General features: G+C 67.9%; 2 protein-coding genes across 2 annotated transcripts; both read left to right on the top strand.

The window, feature by feature from the left end:
- The first annotated feature begins 16 nt into the window (after positions 1-16).
- RDH8 (retinol dehydrogenase 8) lies at positions 17-1,907 on the top strand. Its single transcript, XM_055700027.1, is given in 7 exon segments — positions 17-75; positions 77-189; positions 274-452; positions 532-625; positions 718-853; positions 855-902; positions 1,449-1,907. Coding segments are annotated over 7 exon segments (837 nt in total). The 5' UTR covers positions 17-33; the 3' UTR covers positions 1,674-1,907.
- A 1,367-nt stretch (positions 1,908-3,274) lies between these two features.
- On the top strand, positions 3,275-9,097 carry LOC102059444 (uncharacterized). The gene is given in 14 exon segments (XM_055700016.1): positions 3,275-3,488; positions 3,575-3,676; positions 3,944-3,994; positions 4,090-4,260; positions 5,027-5,103; positions 5,204-5,213; positions 5,215-5,312; positions 5,398-5,523; positions 5,622-5,698; positions 5,779-5,908; positions 5,985-6,142; positions 6,644-7,200; positions 7,936-8,307; positions 8,309-9,097. Coding segments are annotated over 14 exon segments (2,610 nt in total). The 5' UTR covers positions 3,275-3,458; the 3' UTR covers positions 8,960-9,097.
- The last annotated feature ends 47 nt before the right edge of the window (positions 9,098-9,144 follow it).

The following is a 9,144-nucleotide window of genomic DNA, read 5'->3' as shown; positions in this document are numbered from 1 at the left end:
GGGTGGGGGGTCTCCCCCCAGTCATCGCCACCCATGCGGGACCTGCGGAAGAAGGAAAAACTGGAGGAAGCGGCGGGGGTCGGCGCTGGGAAAGACGTTGAGCATCCAACGCTTGGACGTCTGCAGCGACAGCTCGGTGGCCGAATGCATCGGCAGCATCCCGGGGGGGCGGGTGGATGTCTTGGGTGAGCAGGGGGGACCCCGAGGTGAGGGGGGGGGGGGGCTACATAGGGTGGGGAGGGGTCTCTGAGCTCCCCCTCTCTCGCGTCGCAGTGAATACGCCGGCGTGGGGCACGTGGGGCCGGTGGAGAGCGTCAGCGTGGAGGAGATGAAGCGGATTTTCGAGACCAATTTTTTCGGGGTGGTGAGGATGGTCAAGGCGGTGCTGCCCGGCATGAAGGCGCGGCAGAGCGGGCACCTCGTGGTCGTCAGCAGCGTCATGGGGCTGCAGGGTGAGGTGGGGGAGGGGTCCCTGGGGGGGGGGGGATGGGTGTCATCTGGGGGGGGTCTTACCCCGTTCCTCCCCATAAGGCATCGTCTTCAACGATGTCTACGCCGCCTCCAAGTTCGCCGTCGAGGGCTTCTGCGAGAGCCTGGCCGTGCAGCTGCTGCAGTTCAACATTTTGTGAGCGGGGGAGGGGGGCGGGCGGGACCCCAGGGGGGGTTAGGACCCCCCCCCCCGACCACCCTCCCCTCCCCCCCCCCCGCCCCCCACAGCGTTTCCATGGTGGAACCGGGTCCCGTCAACACGGACTTTGAGCAGAAGCTGATGGAGGAGGTTTCACGCTCCCAGTTTCCCGGCACCGACCCGGCCACCCTGCGGTATTTCAAGGAGGTCTACCTGCCCGCCGCCCCACCAGATCTTCGCCACGCTGGGGCAGAGCCCCGACGCTGTGGCGGAGGTGTGGGGCTGACAGGAGTTGGGGGGGGGGGGCGGTTCTGAGGGACCTGGGGGGAGTTCTGAGGGACCTAGAGAGGCTTCTGAGGGATCTGGAGGTCTTCTGAGGTATCTGGGGGGGCTTCTGAGGGACCTGGGGGGCTTCTGAAGGATCTGAAGAGGTTCTGAGGTATCTCGGGGGGCTTCTGAAGGACCTAGGTGGGCTTCTGAGGGATCCAGAGGGGGTTCTGAGGGATCTGAGATGGCTTATGAAGGACCTAGGGGGGGTTCCGAGGGACCTGGAAGCCGTTCTGAGGGACCTGGAAGCGGTTCTGAGGGACCTGGGGGGTGTTTCTGAAGGATCTGGGGGTCTTCTGAGGGATCTGGAGGCCTTCTGATATACGTGGGGGGTCTTCTGAAGCACCTGGGGGGTCTTCTGAGGGATCTGGGGAGTCTTCTGAGGGGTCTGGGGAGTCTTCTGAGTGGTCTGCTGAAGCAGCTGGGGGGCTGTGGGAGCCACTCCCAGCCCCACGCCCACGCCCCCCCCCCCCCCCCCCCCGCCCCCCCCCAGGCCATCGTGGCGGTGATCGCAGCCCGGCGGCCGGCTTTCCGCACCCAAACCAACCGGCTCTACACGCCGCTGGTGGCCCTCAAGTACGCGGATCCCTCGGGGGACCTCTCCGTGGGGACCTACTACCGCCTGCTCTTCCGCTACGGCCCCCTCTTCCACTTCTGCATGGGCGCCCTGCGCTGCCTCACCTGCGGCTGCTTCCGACGGAGGGTCACCCCCGTCTGAGCGGGGAGACCCCCCCCCAAAGGGGAGCTCGGTCCCTGGGTGGTGGGGAGGGGGCGACAGCTGCAGCCCCCCACCCCCCAGCGTTGCTCGTGGCAGGATAAAAAGGTGGCACCGGGGGCTGGATACACCCCCTGGGGTGTCAGAGCTGGAAGTGGGGGGGGTGTCCCCCAGCAGGATTGAACCCCGGTGGGGCTGAGCCTTCTGATGGATGGGGAAGAGGGGGGGGGGGGTTGGGGAGCCTGGGGGTGGGGGGTGCTGGGGGACTGGGGAGCCCGAAGCGGGTGGTCTTGGGGTGTTGCAGTGGTCTCTGAGGGGCTTCTGGGGGACCTGGTAGGCTGGGGGGGGCTCCTGGGGGGCTCTGGGAGTGGTGGGGAGCCTGGGGGGAGGTCTAGGGGATGAGGGGGGGGTGGTGTCTAGGGGACCTGGGGTTGTTGGAGGGGATCTGGGGGGGACATGGGGAGCCCTGGGGGGGACCTTGGGGGAGTCCAGCGGGGCTCCGGGGGACTGGGGGAGCCCGATGGGTCTCTGGGGGGGGCTCAGGGGGGGGGGGGGGGGGGGGCTCTGGGGGGCCTGGGAAGCCCAGAGGAGCTCTGGAGGGCCTGGGGGGGGGGGGGGCTCTGGGGAGCCGGGGGGGGGTGGGAGTTAGGGGATCAGGAGGGGGATCTGGGGGAGCCCAGAGGAGCTCTGGGGGACCTGGGGGGGCTGTGGGGGACCGAGGAAGCCTGGAGGAGCTCGGGGGGGCGCCTGGGGGTGCTGAGGAACCTGGGGGGCTCTGCAGTTCTCCAGTAAAGTCTGTGACTTGGCCCCCCACACCGCCCCTCGCACTGACCTTGGCGCCCCGCCGGGGGGGGGGCGGCCCCGGCCCCTCAGGTCTCGCAACCGGGGGGGTCCCCGCCGTGCTGCGGGCCCGGCGGGGGAAGCGGCGGGGAGCGGGGGAGGGGGCGAACGGGCCGCGGAACCGCGGGCGGAACGCGGGAGCGGGGGGAGGGAGCGCGCCGGGCAGGACCGGCCGGAAGTGGCGTACCGGAAGTAGCCGGAGGGCGCGGGACCGGCGCGCCGGAAGTGGCCGCGGCCCGCGTGGTGGAGGGGGCGACGGCGGCGAGATGGGGCGGCCAGCAAAGTACGGGCCGGGGCACGGCGGGGAGGGGGCTGGGCCGAGACCGGGGGGGCTGGGGGGCCGGAGGGTCCCGGCTGTGCTGGGGAACGGGGGATCGGGCCCTCCGGGGGGGTGGGGGGTCCCGGGCTGTGCTGAGGAACGGGGGATCGGGCCCTCCGGGGGGGGTGGGGGTCCCGGCTGTGCTGGGGAACGGGGGGATCGGGCCCTCCGGGGGGGTGGGGGTCCCGGCTGTGCTGGGGAACGGGGCGTCGGGCCCTCCGGGTTGAGGGACTGAAGGGGATGGGGGGAGCCTGGTTGCCCCAGAGTTGGGGGGATCGGGCCCTCGGGGCGGGGGCTGAAGGGGATGGGGGGGGGGGGATCGGGCCCTCCGGGGGGGAGGGGGATCCGGTTGCCCCAGAGCTGGGGGGATCGGGCCCTCGGGGGGGGCTGAAGGGGATGGGGGGGCAGGGTTGCCCCAAGAGATGGGGGATCGGGCCCTTCCGGGGGGATGGGGGAAGGGCTCAGCCCCCCCTCCCTCCCCCCCCCAGAGCAAGCACCAGAAGCAGGAGCGGGAGGCGGCGCGGCAGCGGGCGCAGCAGGCGTTCGGCACCGTCCCCCACTCCTTCGTCTTCCCCCGCGGCCGCGTCGGCCGCAACGTGCGGCAGCTCCTCACCGACGTCCGCAAGGTGATGGAGCCCTACACCGCCCGGGCCCTCAAGGTCAGCTCCTGGGGAGGGGGTGGGGGGCAGGGGGGGGGCACATCCTGCTCGGCTTTCCATGGGGCTCAGCCCCTTCTGCGCCGTAGGTGCGGAAAAACAATTCCCTGAAGGATTTCGTGGCGGTGGCTGGACCCCTGGGGGTGACGCATTTCTTGGTCTTCAGTAAATCCTCCTCCAGCATCAATTTTGTGAGTAGCGCCCCTCCCCCCCACCCCCTCCCCATGGGCCGGGGGGGGGGGAGAGGGGGGCTTGCGTGCCCCTTACCTGCTTTTTTGTGGGGTGCTCCCCCCCCAATCCTTGGCGGATGCAGGTGATGACAAAAAGCCTGTTGAGCTCACGCGGTGATTCTGTTCAAAGTAAACGCACTGATGTGTCTGCTGGGGGGGGGAGGGGCTGCATGGCGGGGGCTCCCCGTGGTGCTGAGCACAGCCCCCCCCCTTGTCTCCCCCCTCCAGAAGCTTTTCCGGCTGCCTGGTGGCCCCACGCTGACGTTCAAGGTGATGCAGGTGGGTGCTAGCAGGAGGCCCCCCCCCCCCCGCCATGGGCACGGAGGGCAGCGCCCAGCCCCCTCCTCATCCTCCCATCTCCCCTCCCCCCCCAGTACTCCCTGATCAAGGACGTGGTCTCGTCCCTCAAGCGGCACCGCATGCACGAGCAGCAGTTCACCCATCCCCCGCTGCTGGTCCTCAGCAACTTCGGTCTCCAACAAATCCAGCTCAAGCTGATGGCCACTATGTTCCAGAACATGTTCCCCTCCATCAATGTCCACAGGGTAAACGAGGAAGGGGGGGGAGGGGCGTTGTCCCTGCCTTGGTGGGGGGTGCGACCACCGTGGTGCTGAGCGCTGGAACTGGGGAAGGATGGGAAGTTGCTCAGAACTGGGGAAGGATGGGAAGTTCCTTGGCTGCATCCCGGAGGAGGAATACAAAGTGGGGGAGGGGCAGGAGGAAGATCCCGAGGGAGGGATGTGGAGGGGGGAGGTGCCAAGTTTTTTCCCCCTGGGATCGCCAGCTGAAATGTTCTTCCCGTCCCTTTGTTCCTCCCGTCTCGCTGCCTTCTTCCTGCCTCACTTCCTTCCATCCCCCTCCCTGCTCTCCTGCCTCCCTCTCTTCCTCCTGTCTCTTCCTTCCTTTCATCTCCCTCTCTTCCTCCCGTCTCCCTTCCCCTCCCTCCCGTCTCTTCCTTCCTTTCATCTCCCTCTCTTCCTCCCGTCTCCCTTCCCCTCCCTCCCTCCCGTCTCCCTTCCCCTCCCTCCCTCTCCCGTCTCCCTCCCTCCTTCCCGTCTCCCTCCCTCCTTCCCGTCTCCCTCCCTCCCTCCTTCCCGTCTCCCTCCCTCCCTCCTTCCCGTCTCCCTCCCTCCCTCCTTCCCGTCTCCCTCCCTCCCTCCTTCCCGTCTCCCTCCCTCCCTCCCTCCCTCCTTCCCGTCTCCCTCCCTCCCTCCCTCCTTCCCGTCTCCCTCCCTCCCTCCCTCCTTCCCGTCTCCCTCCCTCCCTCCCTCCTTCCCGTCTCCCTCCCTCCTTCCTTCCCCCCTCCCCCAGGTCAACCTCAACACCATCAAGCGGTGTTTGCTCATCAGCTACGACGCAGAGACGGAGCTCCTCAATTTCAGGCATTAGTGAGTGTCAGTGCCCCCGATTTTTTGGTCTGGGTGGGGGTTGGGGGGCTCCCTGTGCCCCCTGTCCCAGCGCTGACCTCCCCCCTCCCCCTCCTCGCAGCAGCGTGAAGGGTCGTGCCTGTGGGCGTCAGCAAAGGCCTGAAGAAGCTGCTGCAGGAGAAGTTCCCCAACATGAGCCGCCTGGAAGACATCAGCGAGCTGCTGGTGAAGTGCGTGGGGGGAGCACCTGGGGGGGCACGGGGTCCCAAAGGTGCTTTCCAGCCCCTCCCCCAACACATCCCTGGCCCTCGGCAGGGACATCAACCTGTCGGAGAGCGAGGCCGAGCAGGATGGGACCCACAACGTCCTGGAGCTGCCGCAGGCGTACGCCGGCCGAGGCAACATGAAGGCACAGCAGAGCGCCGTGCGCCTCACCGAGGTCCGTGCCAGCGGTGACGCCGCAGCTGCTGTCACCCCTGGGGGACGCGGCCGAGGCCTGACGGGGGGGCTTTTCCCCTCCCCCCACTTCCCCGTAGATCGGACCCCCGCATGACTCTGCAGCTGGTCAAGGTGGAGGAGGGCCTGGCGCAGGGCAACGTGCTCTACCACAGCTTCGGTAAGTGCCAGGGAACGGTGGCCTGCGGGCCGGGGCCGGGGCCAGGGGCCTCATCCTGCTCTCGCCGTGGGGGGTTTCAGTCCATAAGACTGAGTCGGAGGTGAAGGAGATCCTGGCGCGGAAGGAGGCGAAGCTGCAGCTGAAGGCGGAGCGGCGGCGGAAGCAGGAGGGGGACGTGGAGCGCAAGCGGCGGCAGCGCGAGGCGCACAGGTGGGAGCAGCGCGGCAGCGGTGGGCGGGCGACGGTGGGCAGCTCGCCGAGGGGCTGAGCGCCGGGGGTGCCGCAGGGAGAAGAGCCTGGCGGGGATCCGGAGGAAACGGCAGCAGGAGGGCGACAGCGACGCTGAGGACCCCGGCGCGCCGGAGCAGCAGGATGCGGCCGAGCAGTCGGAGGAGAGCGATGCTGAGTATTACCGGCAGGAGGTGGGCGAGGAGCCGGACAAAGGTGGGTCTGGGGGCACCGGTGCTGAGCCCCTCCCTCCTCTCTTGCCGGTGGGTCTGGGGTGTTGCAGTGGTCTCTGGGGGGCTCCTGGGGGACTTGGTAGCCCAGGGGGGCTCTGGGAGTGGTGGGGAGCCTGGGGGGAGGCCTAGGGGATGAGGGGGGCCTGTCTAGGGGACCTGGGGGTGTTGGAGGGGATCTGGGGGGGACCTTGGGGGAGCCCAAGGGGGCTCTGGGGGGCTCGGGGGGACCTGGGGAGCCCGAAGCGGGTGGTCCTGGGGGACGTGGAGGTGCTGCAGTGGGCTCTGGGGGGCTTCTTGGGGACCTGGTAGCCCAGGCGGGCTCTGGGGGGGCTCCTGGTGGATGATGACGCAAAACCTTTGAGCTCCCCATGATCTCGGTTCAAAGTAAACGCACTGACACCCCTGTTGCCCCCCCCCGCCGCCCCCCGTCCCCCCTAATTTTGCTGAAACATTTTTTCTTCCCCCCCCTCAATTTCCCCCCAAGATCTGTTCCCCGACCGCACCAAGAGGAAGCGAAACTCCTCGGGCGCTTCCCGGCCAAGGAAACGGTGCCGGCGGCACAACCAGGAAGAGCATCCTGCCAGCCCCAGCCCCCACCCCACGGCGCTGGGGAAGCGACGGAAGGGAGGCTCAGCACCAGGGAAGCGAGGCTCAGCACCAGGGAAGCGGCGGAAGGAAGACTCGGCACCAGGGAAGCGGCGGAAGGGAAACCCGGCGCCAGGGAAGCAGCAGCGGGGAGACTCGGCACCGGGGAAGCGGCAGAAGGGAGACTCAGCACCAAGGAAGCGGTGGAAGGGGAACCCCACGCCAGGGAAGCAGCAGCAGGGAGACTCAGCACCAAAAGACTTGCGGCACCACGGCAGGGCCCGGCCGCGGGTGGCTGGCCGAAAGCCACACCGCGGAGCAAAGCACCCAGCAGCCCGGGAGGGCACCGGTCCCAGCTCTGGCCGCGCTTCCTCAAAGCCAAAAGGACGAGGGAAGCTGCTGACCAAGGGGAAAACGATTTTCCAGCGGCCCGGCCGTGCCAGGAAGGGGAAACGCTGAGACAGCAGCCGCCAGCCACGCGCCGGGACTGGGGGGGGGGGGGAAGAGGAAATGCAACTCTCGCCTTTTCCTACCGACTCCTGTGCAATACACACCCCTTTGCCGTGACTGTCTGTGGCTGTGCTGGGTTGGAGGGGGGGAAAAGTGGGGTCCCCTGAGCTCTGGTGGGGTCTCCCCCACCCAGGGCGCCCCTTTCGGTGCTGTCACATCAGGGACAGGCAGCCCTGGTGGGGAAGGAGCCCAGCATGCAGCTCCTTCCCCTTCCTGGCCACGCCAGAAGGCAGCTGCCCGAAGAGGAAGTGCTTTTCCCTCCCTGCCCCCCCCCCCCAACTTCCCCAAAACGGCGCAGGAGGTGCCCCCGTGACCGCCACCAAGAAGGGAGGGACAGGAGAGACCGGCGTAGGGCCCCGAGGCGGAGGATGGGGGGAGCAGGGCGCGTGGTGGGGCTGGAGGCAGGAGCAGAGACCCCCCGCCTGCCCCCCAGGAGGGCTGCTGGCGCCCCCAAGAGCTGGGCAAATTGTCAGGAGGGAGGGGGACAGAGAAGGGGACACATTCTGTCCCCACCATGAGATGAGGTGGTTGTCATCCCCCCCACGGCGGGGGCTCGACTCACCACTTCCCCTACGCAGATAGTGAGCAGCCACTGCGCTCCGCACCGCGAACCTCCCCCAAAACACCCCCCCAAAAAAAACAACAAAAAAGCCCCAAAGCAACAACCTTGGGGGACTCCAGGAGGAACCCCCCGAGATGACTGCCCACCTTGGCCCCTGCGGGAACTTCAGCAGCTTCCAGGAGTCGGTGTGGTCGGTGCTGGTGGTGCAATTCTTGCTGGCGCTGGCGGGGAACGGCGCGGCCGTCTACCATTTCGTCAGCCGCCGGCGATCCTGGCACAGCGGCGTTGTCTACTCCTTCCACCTGGCCCTCAGCGGGCTGCTCTACTCCCTCACGCTCCCGTTCCTGGCGGCGTATTACTACCCGCCCAAGGACTGGCGCTACGGAGCGGTGCTGTGCAAGCTGGAGCGTTTCCTTTTTCATTGCAACCTCTACGGCAGCATTTTCTTCGTCGCCTGCATCAGCCTCAACCGGTACCTCGGCATCGTTCACCCCGCTGCGGGTCCACGGGCGGCTGCGGCCGCGCCACGCCAAGGCGCTGAGCGCCGGCGTTTGGGTGCTGGCCGGGGTGCTCTCAGCACCCACGTTGTATTTTGCGGAGCTGGAAGAAGCGGAAGGCGTGAGGAAGTGTTTGGGGAGCGCAGCCCTGTGGCGGCTGCGGTGGTTTTATCCCTACAGCCTGCTGCTGGCGGCGCTGGGCTGTGCGCTGCCCTTCCTGCTCACCGCCTTCTGCCACGCTGCCGTTCTCCGCACCGTTCTGCACAATCCTCACCTCAGTCAGGTGGAAAAACGGAAAGTGGGCCTGCTGGTGGGGGCGGGAGTGGCTCTCTACGCTTTTTCCTACCTGCCTTACCATGTTTTTCGTAACCTCAACCTGTGGCGTCGCCTGTTACCGCCGGCAGCGGAAAACTGCGCCGTTTCCAGCGCCATCCACGCCACCGCTCAGGTCTGCAAGATCCTGGTGAACCTCAACGTGTGCCTGCACCCGCTGCTCTACGCGGCGCTGGCCGACACGCTGCAGAGCTGCTGCAGCACCGGCGGCACCGACGAGGAGCGAGCCGAGCGCGTGGAGCTGCGGCCGGCAGCACCGCAGCCCCCCCCGGGGTCCCCGAGGCAGCTGGTGCAGCCGGTGGGTGGTTTGTAGGAAGCGTTTCCTTCCCGGAAAGGGTGGTTTGTAGGAAGCGTTTCCTTCCCGGAAAGGGTGGTTTGTAGGAAGCGTTTCCTTCCCGGAAAGGGTGGCAGGAATGTGGGAAAAGCAGGATTAAAGGCAAAACCGTGAGCACGGCCTGGTGTGGTGCTTTTTTGTGGCAGGGAGCTCCCTTTTTCCTA

The sequence above is a fragment of the Falco cherrug genome (genome assembly GCF_023634085.1).
Source record: "Falco cherrug isolate bFalChe1 chromosome 11 unlocalized genomic scaffold, bFalChe1.pri SUPER_11_unloc_7, whole genome shotgun sequence".
NCBI lineage: Eukaryota > Metazoa > Chordata > Aves > Falconiformes > Falconidae > Falco > Falco cherrug.
This window is presented reverse-complemented; position numbering and strand designations above follow the sequence as displayed.